At 38.6% G+C, this 15,042-nt stretch overlaps 1 protein-coding gene across 6 annotated transcripts in view; it reads right to left on the reverse strand.

The window, feature by feature from the left end:
• PHKA1 (phosphorylase kinase regulatory subunit alpha 1) overlaps positions 1 to 15,042 on the reverse strand; it is a 140,427-nt gene that overhangs the window by 72,002 nt on the left and 53,383 nt on the right. For all 6 annotated transcript variants that reach the window (XM_029240554.1, XM_029240558.1, XM_029240557.1 and 3 more), the window contains 2 exons: positions 14,184 to 14,262; positions 7,735 to 7,869 (listed from right to left, as the gene is read on the reverse strand). In XM_029240554.1, coding sequence (XP_029096387.1) covers positions 7,735 to 7,869; positions 14,184 to 14,262 — 214 coding nt within the window. The remainder of the gene's footprint in view (positions 1 to 7,734; positions 7,870 to 14,183; positions 14,263 to 15,042) is intronic.

The raw sequence follows: 15,042 nt of genomic DNA on the forward strand, positions 1-15,042 counted from the left end.
TTTTTCTGCATCTACTGAGATGATAATATGGTTTTTAATCCTTCATTTCGTTAATATGGTGTATCACGTTGATTGATCTACAGATGGTGAACCATCCTTGCATCCCTGGAATAAATCCCACTTGATCATGGATGGTGTAGGACCCTTTAGATGTTGAATTTGGTTTGCTTTAGATGTTGAATTTGGTTTGCTAATATTTTGTTGGGGATTTTTGCATCTATGTTTATCAGAAATACTGGTCTGTAATTTTCTTTTTTTGTGTTGTCTTTGTCTGGTTTTGACATCAGTGTGATGTTGGCCTTGTAAAATGAGTTAGGAAGTGTTCCCTTCAATTTTTTGGCAATAGTTTGAGAAGGATAGGTATAAAATCTTCTTTGAATGTTTGGTAGAATTCACCTGTGAAGCTGTCTGGTCCTGGACTTTTGTTTTGGGGGAGCTTTTTTGATTACTGTTTCAACCTCTGTAATAGTACTTGGTCTACTCAAGTTTTCTATTTCTTCATGGTTTGGTCTTGGAAGGTTGTATAAATCTAAGAATCTGTCCATTTCTTCTAGGTTGTCCAATTTGTTGGTGTATGGCTGTTTATATAATATTCTTTTATAATTCTTTGTACTTCTGTGGTATCCATTGTTATTTATCCTCTTTCACTTCTGATTTGTTTATCAGGGCCTTCTCTCTTTTTTTCTTAGTGAGTCTAGCTAATGGTTTGCTGATTTTGTTTATCTTTTTAAAGACAGCTCTTAGTTTCATTGATCTTTTCTATTGCCTTTTTAGCCTCTATTTCATTTATTTCAACTCTGATCTTTATTATTTCCTCCCTTCAATTAACTTGGGTTTTGTTTGTTTTTCTTTTTCTAGTTCCTTTAGGTGTAAGGTTAGACTGCTTATCTGAGAGTTTTGTTTCTTTCTAAAAAAAAATTCTTCTCTACCTGTGGGCAGGGGATGGGGTTTCCACTGTCAGGCCCCACCTCAGAGCTGGCAAGGTAACACAAGGATGGGACATCTGAGTTCCAGTGACTCCCCTGGCAGCAGCAGCTCTTTGAGGGTCCTGTGAGTCTGTGGGGGTCCAGCTCCTGGCCCAGGCCAACATTTGGTCCTGGAGCCTGGGCTCTGGTTTCTGGTGCTGCTCAGTTTTCTTGTTTCTTGAGGTAGGCCTGTATTGCTATAAACCTCCCTCCCAGCTTTTGTTACATCCCATAGATTTTGATATGTCGTATTTTCATTTTCATTTGTTTTCAAGTAATTTTTGATTTCTCCTTTGATTTCTTCGTTGCCCCAATAGTTGTTCAGTAGGATGCTATTCATTCTGCACATATCTGTGATTTTTCCAGTTTTCTTCTTGTAGTTGATTTGTAGTTTCATTCCATTGTGATCAGAAAAGATGCTTGATGTGATTTCAATCTTCTTAAATTTATTGAGACTTGTTTTGTGTCCCAAAATATGGTCTATCCTTGAGAAAGTTTCATATACACTTGAGAACATATGTGTATTCTGCTGCATTTGGATGGAATGTTCTATACAAATCTATCAAATCCATCTGGTCAAAAGTTTCATTTAAGACTATTGTTTCCTTGTTGACTTTCTGTCTGGATGATCTAACCACTGATGTTAAGTGGGGTGTTAAAGTCCCCTACTATTATTGTGTTGCTGTCAATTTCTCCCTTTAGGCCTGTTAATAATTGTTTTATACAATTTGGTGCTCCTATGTTAGGTGCGTATATACTAATCACTGTTATGTCTTTTGATGAACTGTCCCTTTTATCATTATATACTGTCCATTTTTATTTCTTGTTACCTTTTTTGGCTTTATTTCATCTGATATGAATATGGTTACACCTGCCTTCATTTGGCTGCTATTTGCTTGGAATATCATTTTACATCCCTTCCCTTCGGCCTATGTTTGTCTTTAGAGTTGAGATGTGCCTCTTGGAGGCAGCAAATAGTTGGGTCTTGTTTTTTAATCCATCCAGCCACTGTGTGTCATTTGGTGAATTCAATTTATTTATATTTAGGTTGATTATTGATATATGAGGACTTAATACTGCCATTTTATCTTTTGTTTTCTGGTAGCTCTATATCTCCACTGTTTCTTTTTCCTTTTGTTTCCGTCTGCCATTTTGGTTTGATGGTTTTCTGTGATATTTTTCTCAGTTTCTTCTCTGTGTGTGTGTGTCTCTATTTTATGTTTATTTTTGTGGTTACCATGAGGTTTGTATAAAATTTCTCATAGATAAAATAGTCCTTTTTCTGCTGATAGCATCTTATGTTCACTCACCTATATGAATTCCATCCTTTTCCTCCTCCCCTTTTAGTGTTTTTGTTGTCTCAAATTATCCCTTTTTATGGTTGTGGGTTTGTTACCAAAATAAGATAGCTATAATTATTTTTCTGCTTTCTTTTTTCCCCTTTAACCTTTATAATAGTGTTTAAACATCTATTCTGATAAAGACTACAGTTTTCTGATTCTATTTATCACCCTGCTTAAAGTTTTGTGTATTTTTGCTATTTTGTTTCTGGTAGAAGAGCTCCTTTCAATATCTCTTGTAAGGCAGGTCTAGTGTTGATGAATTCCCTCAGCTTTTGTCTGGGAGACTTTATTTCTCCTTCATATCTGAATGATAATTTTGCTAGATACAGTATTCCGGGGTGACAGTTTTTCTTTCAGTATTTTGAAAATGTCATTTCACTCTCTCCTGGATGTTAGGGTTTCTGCTGGGAAATCTGCTGATAGCCTAATAGGGGTTCCTTTGTAGGGTACCATCCTTTTTTCCCTGGCTGCCTTTAAAATTCTTTGTCATTAACTTTATTTTTTAAAAAATTGTATTTATTTGGTTGCGCTGGGTCTTAGTTGCAGCAGGCAGGCTCCTTAGTTGTGGCAGGTGGGCTCCTTACTTACAGCACGTGGGATCCTTAGTTGCAGCAGGAGTGCTCTTTAGTTGTTGCTCGATGCCTCCTTAGTTGCGGCATGTGGACTCTTAGTTGCTGCATGCATGTGGGATCTAGTTCCCTGACCAGGGAACTGCATTGAGAGCACAGAGTCTTCACTACTGCTAAACTAGGGAAGTCCCCTCTTTGTCATTAACTTTTGACAATTTTAATGTGTCTTGGAAAAGGTCTTTTTGCAATGAGTTTAATTAGGTGTTCTCATTGCTTCACAGACTTGATTGTCCAGTTTCTTCCCCAAGTTTGGGAAGATCTCAGCTATTGTTTCTTTAAATAATTGCTCTTCCTCTCTTCTTCTGGGATACCTATTATCCCAATGCTGCCTTTCCTAAAAGAGATGTGTAGCTCTCATAGGATTTCCTCTTTTTATATATGTCTTACTTCTCTTTCCTCTTTTACTTGTATCATTTCTAGGTTTCTATCTTTGAGTTCACTAATGCTCTCTTCCATATTATCTGCTTTATTTCCAATCCTTTCTAATGCATTTTCATCTTGTTTATTGTGTTTCTCATTTCCAGAATTTCTGTTTGGTTCTTCTTTAGAGTTTCAATCTTTTTGGTAAAGTATTCCTTCTGTTCATTAATTTTATTCCTGAGCTCATTACACTGCCTTTCTGAGTTTTCTTGTATCTCATTGAGTTTCTTCATGATGGCTATTTTGATGGCTCTATATGATGGCTCTATCAGTTAGATCTCAATATTCCATGACTTTAAATTTGGCTTCTGGAGAATTGTCATTTTCTTTTTGTGATATAGTGTTACTGTGATTCTTCATATTGCTTGATGAATTGTTCCTCTGCTGGCACATTTGAAGTTAAATGACCCGTTAGGAGTTACAATCCTTTCTTTTGCTTTCCAGTAGGTGGCGCTATCACACAAGTTTTTGGTTTCGCTCACCTGAGCTACCTCTGGTTATACTTGAGAGTTGGCACTTTCCAGCCTCCACCATATGTGTAACAGGTGTGGCTCTGTGCTTTTGCTGTTGCTTCTTGTGCCTCTAGGCTTACTGCTGTATTGCTTCTGCCAGAGCTGCTGTTATTACTGGGATGATGGGCTCTTCTCTTTTGTGGGAGATCCCCTGAGACACAGGCTCTGCTGTGGGGGGAGGGGAACAGTGTGGGAGGGGAAGCTGGGGTTGCACAGATGCCTCCACTGTGTCTGGTGCTGTCAGGTTCGGGGGCTCTGCCAATGCAAATAGTGGGGCAAGAGTCTGGGGTCATGGGTTCCTCAGTGACTGGAGGGATGGGGTCCCAGGCCCCACTGTTCCTGCTGCTAAGTTACCTGTGGTGGCAGGCAGAGTCATGCGTGCTGCTTCCCCTGCTGCTATTGGGTTTTCTGAAGCTATGGGCTCAGCTGTCACAGTCAGAGGGCTGGGACTGCAGGTACCAACTCCACTGTTTCCTCGGTTCTGCCTCCTCTATGTGTTCCAGTTCACCCACCTATAGATGTACAGATGTGTGGAATTCTCTGGCATCCTGTTGTGTTGGGCAAAGGCACCTTCGTTGTGTTGTAGATGTTTTACTGGTTGTAGCTTCAAGGGGAGAGAAAAAGGTAGCTTTTCACTCCACCATGTTTCTGACAGCACTCTCCTATAAAGTTCTTATGTTCCCAAAGTTGATTAACAACATAATATTTAAAAATTAAAAAAAATATTATAGAACTGAAATACTGAGTGTTTGAGGTGAGGCACAGAATCCCACTTCTGGGAACATATATAAATGAACATACCTGGTGAAGAAATAGCCTGTTTTCCTTGGTGGAATTACAGCTGTCATTCAATATATCCCTAAAGCAACTTTGGGGCTTCCCTGGTGGTGCAGTAGTTAAGAATCTGCCTGCCAATGCAGGGGACATGGGCTCGGGCCTGGTCTGGGAAGATCCCACATGCCACAAAGCAACTAAGCCTGGGCACCACAACTACTGAACCTGAGCTCTAGAGTCCATGAGCCACAACTACTGAACCTGCGTGCCACAACTACTGAAGCCCAGGTGCCTAGAGCCCGTGCTCTGCAACAAGAGAAGCCACCACAATGAGAAGCCCATGCACCGCAACGAAGAGTAGCCCCTGCTGACCACAACTAGAGAAAGCCTGCGCACAGCAACGAAGACCCAACGCAGCCAAAAATAAATAAATTTAAAAGAAAGCATTTTTGTTATTGTGAAATTATTGCAATAATAGAATTATGAAGAGTCACTCATTTTATAAATCATCAAAACATGCCTTTCTTGACCTTCCCAGGCAAATCTATTCTCTTTCTCCTGTACTTTGTACGTAATGCCGTTGTTATAGCATTTTTAAGACTGTACTATAATTATTTGGTTATATGTCTATGTCTCTCACAGCATCACGCCCAGTGCCTGGTACATAAAAGTAAGCAATAGAGCCTTATGAAAGAATGAATGAACGAAGCGAATGAAGGAGCACATTTGGAATATAAATATAACTTGCTACTTGAGTCCCTGAAATGTTTGTGCATTCATTAAACTGAAGTCCCGAAGACCTAGTAGTCCCTATTTTCTCTGGCTAGGAAATAATAACTTCGTAAGAGGCCCAAAACAAAGTGCAGACTTTGAAAAAGTAGTCAGTAAGGAGTTTGCTTCTGTTTGTTAGAGAGATCTGATGTGATGCAGGTAGATTCCAGGAATGAAGTCCCAGACCTTGGAAGTTACCTATATCCTAGTAAGATTATGCTGAGTTTACAACAATGGATGTGAAGAAGAAAAGGGTAAAAGGCATCAACTTTTAAGTGAGAGCCAGAGAGAATCACATCAAAGGCATCAACAGGACTTCCACAAGCCCCAAACCACAGAGACTTCTCAGAAGGGCAAAGAAGATAGTGATTACAAGATCAAATAATATTCATGGAGTAAGATTTGGGCTAGATAGAGAAATACCTTCCTTATTTCAAGAGATTTAGTGCTAGGGTACTGGTATCTGGAGACTAGGAATACATTATAGTCTGAGGCTAGAGGGAATAGCCAAGGAGATTAAAAAAAACCCCAGGAAGCAGGTTCTAGAAAGGACTGAGGTACCCCATCCCACCTAGTAAAGCATCAATCCAAATTAATCTCAGAAGTTTCAGAGTCTTGACTTGGCATTTACCACTAATAGGGCTGAGTCAGTGGAGGAAACCAGGGGTTCAGTAATTTGTACTATTCAAGCTAATTTGTGGCTAGGTTTTATTTATTAGGACCTGAGACCTATATTCAATAAACTTGATAATTTCTATGTGTTTATATTTTAGTTTTCCATTTTTTTGGTAAAATTTCTTTAGGAACTTCCAACTTTGCACTTAATTTAAAAAGAAAAGGGATTTTCTACATTATAGCTAGAATGGAAGAGTGGGGGAAATCCACATATTCCTAAAGCCAAATGTAATGTTAATAGCTCTGGGAGTTCAGGTCATGCTGGCATAAAATGTGGGTGCTAGGAAAGATAGAGAACAGTCAGCTCTGACTGTTGGTCCTTCCCTCCTTGGTTGATTCCCTCTCAATTTAGACCTACATAACTGCCACAGAAATTGAGTGTTCAGAGTAGGTGTTAGTAAAAAGGGATGGAGGCTGGTTTTGAGCTGGACAAAATTTGGTTTGGCTTTAATTACTAACAGACCACTATTGGTGAAGAAAAAAAGTACACACACAACTAGGGTTTGTAAGTGGCAACCTACTATGTAAGGTACATTCTTTATTTATAAATTTACTTTGTGGCTTGATTTAAGATTGTATTAATTTCCCATTGGTGCTATGACAAAGTAACATAAACTCAGTAGCTTAAAACAACATACACTTATACTCTTACAGTTCTGGAGATGAGAAGTCCAAAATGAACCTTATGGCTACTATGACGTAAAATAAAAATCAAGGTGTCAAGCAGGGCTGGTTGCTTTTGGAGGCTCCAGGGGAGAATCTGTTCCTTGACTCTTCCAGCTTCTAGAGGATAAGCCTAACAGCCTTATCACTCTGATCACTTGCTTCTGTCATCACATCTCTTACTTCTACAGTCTGATCTCCCTCTGGGTATCTCTTATAAGGAGACTTGTGATTATACTTAGGGCCCACCTGAATAATCCAAAATAATCCTCCCCACCAATCTCAATCTCCTTAACCTAATCATACCCACAAAATCCCTTTTGCCTTAAATGGTAATGTTCACAGGTTCCAGGGATTAGGGCCTGAATATCTTTTGGGGCCACTATTCAGCCTTCCACAAGGGTGGTTTAGAAATTTTGCACACCCTTTTTTTAACAATGTAGTAATTTGTTTAATGTGAAATTTGTAGTAACTTGCATAAATTTTTAACTTGTAGTAATTTGTTTAATGTGTCTATCACCAAATTTAATATATAAGTTGAATAAAAAATAAGTACTAAAAATAAGTATTAGATTAAGAAATGGAATTTTAAAATATTGTCAACTAATTCATTACATGACAAAGTATAAAGAACTAAAAACAAGTTCCTTGGCTATTAATGTATATAAAGTTAGCATTTTTCAAAATGGAAATATAGGTCCCAAGAAAGGGGAGAAGAACAAGTTGGTTAAGCACACACTTGGAATGAAGATACAAAGTTGCCTGATAACAGTCATGCCCTCTGTACCAAAGAGTTCATAAAACACACTGAAAATTATCAAGCCTGCTCAGGATATATAGGGTTAGAAACTTAGATTCCAGAGACTCTAAATTCCTTTTCAGATGCAGAAAGCAATACAAGATCAAGAAAAAAATAAAAAGGAAGGAAACCAGCCTGTATCAAATAATGCTTTGATTCTAGCAGGCTGGCCAATCTCCTTACCTAGGCTGGAATAAATGTGGCTGAGAATACAAGCTGGTTGTACTCTGATGGGGTGCACCTCAGCAATGGTCTCCACATCAATTCCCTTGTCCTTCAAAATGGCCTTGATTTCTTCTGTCTCAGCTAGAATGGAAACTATAGGAAAGAAAGAAGATGAGGTCAACAGAAAATTTTATTTCAACAGGAACCTAAAGATCTCTCGAGCCACACAATATTTTTTGAAGGGAAAACAAAAGGAAGGTAAGGAAATTAACAGTTATTGTAGACTTGATGAAACAATCATCATGCTTGGTACATAATGATATTATCTAAATGGAAAAGGAAACAAGATTTCATGATTAGAATATTTAATTCTGCTTTTTGTCTAAATACCTATGTGCTTCTAGAGAATGCCACACTCACTTATATCTGTGATTCTATGTTTAAATAGGAAAAAAAAGACCAGGGACAGCATTATGAGGATAATAAAGAACACCCTAATGGTACGAATTGCTCAAAGCTAGAGAACAGTAGAAGGCAAGGTAAATTCAGGATAAAGCACTGAGGTACCATATTTGAAACTCTGTGTAGTTGTTTTGGGGGATGGGGATAAGACTTCTCTAGACTCAGAGCCTGCCAAACCTGGACAGCTCCCATTTCTTCCTATCACACTCATGTCTCAAAAGTGGTAATCATACTCACAAAGGAGAAGTCCAGGCCACCTCACTGACTCTTCTGTTTATTCCCCCTCTGTGGGACTGATAATCTGTCTGGAGGCCAATAACCTGAATGGGGCCTCAGCTGGCTTAATGCTAAGCACCAGGGGCAAACATGTACCCTATTCCTGCTCCTCTAGTACTGCTAGATATGTTGAATTGGGTTTATAAGAAAACGAAGGTGCCATTTGGTTCATTCCAGCTTACAAGTATTGTATTTGTTGAGTTTTGGGGGCAAAAGCCTAGTTAAAAAAGTGCTACTCTGCATTCCTTTGCCATTATCTTTTGTGTATTTTTCTATCTTGGGGACCTCATGGTGTTGTGCTGCTGTGGTCTGGGGCAGGATATGCAGGGTATGGTGATTACAGAGTCCCCTGGACATAACACCATCTTGATTACTTCTAACTGAAAACAACAAAGATTCTCCAGGAAAAATATACAGAGGAAGAATAATAGTGGGCTGACAAAAGTCCAGGGAAACATATGTGGTCATCTATTGATTCATTAATAAACATTTACTAAGCACTTAAATGGTAAGGTACTATGCTAGGCACTAGGGATTTAGAGATGAATATGTTAGTCTCTCCCTCAAGGAGCTCATAGTGTAATGAAAGTGACACACACATAAACTCATTATAAAATAACCTGTTAAGTAAATAAATATATGCACAGAACATTGTGTGATCACCCGAGAGTGACACCTATCTAGTCTGGAGTTGGCAGGGGGAAGTTTCAGAAAAGGTTTCCTGATGTCTAAGATGAACTTGAAAGAATGAATAAGTTAGCCAGGAGAAAGAAGGGAATAGGAATTGGGAAAGCCATTTTAGGTAGAAGATCCAGAATGATCATAAAACATGAAAATGGAAACGAATGTGTTTGTGTGTTTGTGTGTGTGTGTGTGTGTGTGTAAGAGATGGGGTGGGAACTACATACATTTCCATATTGCTGTAGCATGAAACACCTTGCACAGTGGAAAAAAACACACAAAAAACAAACAACCCCCCCCCACCAACCACCAACAAAATGAACCTGGAAAGGCAAATAGGGGTTAGATCATCATGGAGAGCATGTGTGTCACTTTAAGGAACTTGTATTTTATCCTTGGGTAATGATTTCCAAATTGCATTCTGCTGAGCCTCAGGGTTCTGCAGAGGGCAATGCAGTTGGCAGCAGGAGTAAAGGGGACTAAAGGAGAGGCAAATGAACAACACTCTGGGGTCCCAGGACTACTTTCAACCCCAACAACTCAGCTTTTTGTTTATGCTTTATCAAGTATGTAGAAAATGCTTATTTGGTACCACCTATGTGCTAGGTACTGCCATATGCTAGGGATACAAAGATAGACATGATCCTTGGAGAAAATGACATTGACACTGAGTCTTGCTAGAGAGCTGAATAGGAGTTATTCTGGTAAAAGTGAAGGTAAAACTAAGGGAGAAGCTGTTCCAGACAAAAGAAATAGCATAGACAAAGGCTCAAGGGCAACAGAGAACAAGGCAGATCTAGGAATAATAAAAAGTTCTTTATAGTAGGAACATGGAGTGTGAAGTGGCAGTGGTGAGAAATGACACTGAAGGTGGGGTCAGGGAGCAGATCATAAAGAGCCTTGTAAGCCATGTTAAGAAAGTTGGCAATGGGAAGCCCCTGCAGAGTTGTAATCAGGGGAATAGCATATCCAGATGTCCATCTTAAAAAGAACATATTCATGTTGATGATTAAAGAATAAGCTGATATACTGTAGTGGACCTACACTGAAGACAAGGAGACCACTTCAAAAGTTATTGCATTAATGCAAGGAAGAGATGCTGACTACTTAGATTAGGATCATGACATCGGTACTGGATAAACTAGATGGATTTATGAATTATTTAGAAGGTAAAGAAATTGGGACTTGTTAACTGAATGTAGGAGATGAGAGAGGGAGAGATACCGAGAATGATTCTTCATGTGTTTATTTGTGTAACTGAGAGAAAAGTGTGCCATTTACTGACATAGGCAAATAGGGAGAAAAGCAGGCACAGATGATGTAGAACTAGGAGAGTGCAGCTGATTAATTTTGGACATGTTGAGTTTAAAGTGAATGTGATATATTCAGGAGTCATTAGCATAGAAAGAGATGGGTCAAGGAGAATATATAGAAAAGAAGAGAAAAGGACCTAGAATATAACCTTGAGAAATTTCAACATATAAGATATGGGCAGATGATGAAAAAGCCTGGGGGTGGGAGTGAGGGGTTCTTGTCTCATGGCTTATATGTTCTCTATGGTATAGGAGGTGAGGTCATCTTCTGAGAGGGGAGAAGTTAGGAGGCAGGAAAAGGGAAAAGGTGAGGAATGGGAGGAAGCTGAGAGACAATAACAAATATTCTGAATAATGAGAGCAGTGGGCTACGGACAAAACTCCCAGAAATACCAACAGTTAAGGGGCAAGGGGAAGAAGAGGAAACCCAGAATGAGACAGAAAAGTACAAAACTTAGGTTGAAGGAGAGCCAAGGGAGTATGGTATCACAGAAGACATGTGAGTTAAGAGTTTCCAGAAACATAAACAACAAATGGAACAGAAAGATCCTCTAAGAAGTGGATTGAAAAATATCTACCGAGTTTGGCAATAACTTAAGCAAAATCACTTTCAGAGGAATGATAAGCTAGTTGTAAATGAATGCAGAATGAATGAAATGTAAAGAAGTGGAAGTTTGGATGAGAAAGGAAGGATAGGATAACTAGAGGGAGATGAACACGTCAATGTATTAAAAATCAGAACCAACAGAGAAGAGTTTGAAGATAGGAAAGAGTAGGTTTCTATGAAGGCTAGGGAAGAGGATAGGATCAAGCATCAGAAGGAAGAGTTGGTGCTGAAGAGGAGAAAGGACAGCTTTTCTGAGACTCAAGAAAAGGAGGCAAGGCTGGTTGAAGATATAAGTAAGACTGTAGTGGGGGGGGGTTGGGAAATTGACAAAGATCAAAACATTAAGATTACCCAGCATAAAGTAGCAGGCCAAGAATGAGGTTGAAAACAAGCAGTGGGGTTGAAAACAGAGAACGTGTGGAATAGTTGAGGAGAATGAAAATGCTGACTAACAATAAGAACAAGGACTGACAGGAGGCACTGTAGGCCTAGTTAAGCTGGAGACTGTGGATTTACAATGCTACCACTCTGCTCATTTGTGTGATTTTTTTTTTCTAGAAGATTTTAGCAGGCCAGGTATAGGATCAGAAAATATAGAGAGTAAAACTGATCTGGGGCTGTGATTTTTCTGGTGGGTGTAGCAGAAGTTTGTTGTGCTGGTAATTAAGAGATTTAGATGACCAACCGAAAGGTAGGGGAGTGTAGACTAGGAGAAAATAGACACAAGTGTAATGGGTCAGGGGGAAGAAAACTGAAATAATATGCAGTTATGACTGGTGATTGGGACTTTTGGGAATGGAATATCTGAGGTGAAACAGTTCTAAAGTTTCGTCCTAAAAGTAAGTGGAGTAGAGGCAGAGGGAAGGGTCACTAGGGTTCTAGATATCCAAGAATTTTGAGGCTAAAATATTAGATGGCACTTACTCTGATGCTGAAATCTAGTACTATGGTAGGAATTGGGGAAGAAGAGGAAGGCTATGAGCCAAGCCTCAAAGTCTCTAATGAATGAATGAGAGTAACCAGGAGACCAATATAGCCAGATGGCATAAGTCTCAAAGGAGAACAAGCTTTCTCATGGGAGGGGAAGAGTAATGGTCTTTTATATAACGTTCGCTATGTACAGGAATACCTCAGAGATGTTGCAGGTTTGGTTCCAGACCACTGCAGTAAAGCGAGTATAACGATAAAGCGAGTCACACAAATTTTTAGTTTCCCAGTGCATATAAAAGTTATGCTTATAGAAAACAAACTTATGGTTACCAAAAGGGGTAGCAAGGTGGCAGGGGTAGATAAATTAGGAGTTTGGGATTAACATATACACACTACTATATATAAAATATTAATAGGTAAACAGCAAGGATCTACTGTATAGCACAAGGAACTATACTCAATATCTTGTAGTAACCTATAATGGAAAAGAATCTGAAAAAGTATATATACATATATAAAAAAGAATATATATATGTATATATATATACACACACACACACATACACACAACTGAATCACTTTGCTGTACACTTGAAACTAACACAACAATGCAAATTAACTATAGCTCAATTAAAAAATAAATAAAACCAAATGAAAAGAGTTATGTTTACACTATATTTTAGTCTGTTAAGTGTGCAACAGCATTGTATCCAAAAAAACAATGTAAATGCCTCAATTAAAAATACTTTATTATTGGGCTTCCCTGGTGGCGCAGTGGTTGGGAGTCCGCCTGCAGATGCAGGGGACACGGGTTCGTGCCCCGGTCCAGGAGGATCCCACATGCCGCGGAGCGGCTGGGCCCGTGAGCCATGGCCGCTGAGCCTGCGCTCCGCAATGGGAGAGGCCACAGCGGTGAGAGGCCCGCGTACCACAAAAAGAAAAAACAAAACAAAAAATACTTTATTATTAAAAAATGCTAACAATCATCTGAGCCTTCAGTGAGTCATAGTAGTAACATCAAAGATCACTGATCACAGATTACTATAACAAATATAATAATAATGAAAAAGCTTGAAGTATTACTAGAATTATAAAATGTGACAGAGACACGAAGTAAGCAAATGCTCTTGGAAAAATGGTGCCAACAGACTTGCTTGACACAAGGTTGCCACAGACCTTCAATTTGTAAAAAACACAATATCTGCAAAGCACAATAAAGTGAAGCGCAATAAAATGAAATATGCCTGTACATTGATAAGCAAAGACTACCTTTATGACTACCTTTATCCTATCCTACCACATAGGATGCCAAGTATAAGAAGGTTTAGAAAATACTAAGGATTATTTTCTATATAGAATCAACTCCAATGGAGGTTGGGGTTGAAGTGGAGACATTTCAGAGGAGCTTCTCAGGAGGACCTAGTACCACATTGGATAGTGTTTCTGGGGAGTCAAAAATCACCTGGAGTTTTCTACCCTAGGAGAGTAGCATAATAGTGATGTCATTGAGAGAGTTAAGGAAGGTGGCAAGATTTGCTTTTCTTGGGAGAGGTAAAAGAATAGGATGGAGACAAAAAAAGGTCAGTTTTGCATTTGAAGTATAAGTGATGAAAATGTTGTGTATATATATTGGGACTAGACTTCTTAAAACGTTTATACAGCTTAGCCCAGTGTTTTGCATAGAGTAGATAACCTCAAAATTTAAGTTGATTGCTAGGAACAAAAAATAAAGATTTGGAGTACTCTCTAAAGAGGTAATAGTTGGAGCCATGGAAGCAAATGTATTATGGAGGAGGCAGCCCTAGCAAACACATGCAGGGTATAAATACAGAAAGACAAGAGTATAAGACTAAGTACACAACCATTAGGAGGACATGAGAAGAAAGAAATACTAGCAGAAAAAGCACAGAAGGAATGCTCAGAACAAAAGCAGAGATAATCAGAAGGCTATAATATCATCAGGGTGAAAAGAAAAGAGTTTCCAGAAATAAGAAGTATTAAGAGAATCAGATAACATCCTTTGTTAAGCATTTGTTCATGATTAAGATTAACAGAAATCTTGAAACCAAACAGAGTCAAGTTTATACTATACATTTTGAAGCCTAACAAAATACATCATAAAGAATAAAGTCATCATTTACTGGCCCAAACCAGACCTTTAATGTAAAATTTCTGCTGCTGGGAATAAGAATACATACCTTGAACCACAACATCTGGCTTTGGTACAGTAGAAAACCTGCGATTCAGGGGGTCAATTTCTCCAGGAGCTAAAAATCCCTAAAGAAAAACCATAAAAAGACAGATTACTATATCTCCAAAAAAGCTAATGTTTGAGGAGAAACAACATACCAGTGCCAAAACCCTGTACCATAACATGTGAGAGGCATGTATGGAAAGGAAACAAATACCTTTACTGTATGAAAATGTTTGAACTCCTGAATTCACATCCAAATTAATTTTATCTGGAGTTAATTTCTAGTGGCTGCCAAAAATCATTTTTTGGGAAATAGATGGGGTATAAAAGATAAACAGAAAGTTTTCTAGTTATACCTCCACTTTCTCTGGATGCACATGATTAGACAATCAGATCACAATGCTTCTAATCAATAATTTAAGTCATTAGTCCTGTTGCTTTCATATTTACGCATATGCTTGCTATGATTTCTGCTTAGCAGATATCTTTTGACTTGACCTGAGTTTCTGTCTTTGATGAAATGCGGTGAACTCACCCACTCAGCCCTTAAGAATACCATTCATCTCCTCATTTTTTCATAGCATTAATTTATTCTAATTGAATGAGAAAGTCACCAGGTAAGGATTATTTTAAACAAATCATTCTGCCCATTATTGCTACATTTATAATAATGTCAACTAAAGATAAACTTTATGCTGTACGCTTGAAACTCAGTGATATGTCAATTACATCTCAATAAAACTGGGACAAACAAAACAAAACAAATAAAAACAGCTCCAGAAAGTAAACAGTTATACATAAACAGGTCGAAGAGTATGGCTCAGAAAGGAAAGCTAAGTCCCACCCTAGATCCTCTAGAGGCC

Source organism: Monodon monoceros, unplaced genomic scaffold, assembly GCF_005190385.1.
Source record: "Monodon monoceros isolate NGI ecotype Baffin Bay Population unplaced genomic scaffold, NGI_Narwhal_1 Super_Scaffold_22, whole genome shotgun sequence".
Lineage (NCBI taxonomy): Eukaryota > Metazoa > Chordata > Mammalia > Artiodactyla > Monodontidae > Monodon > Monodon monoceros.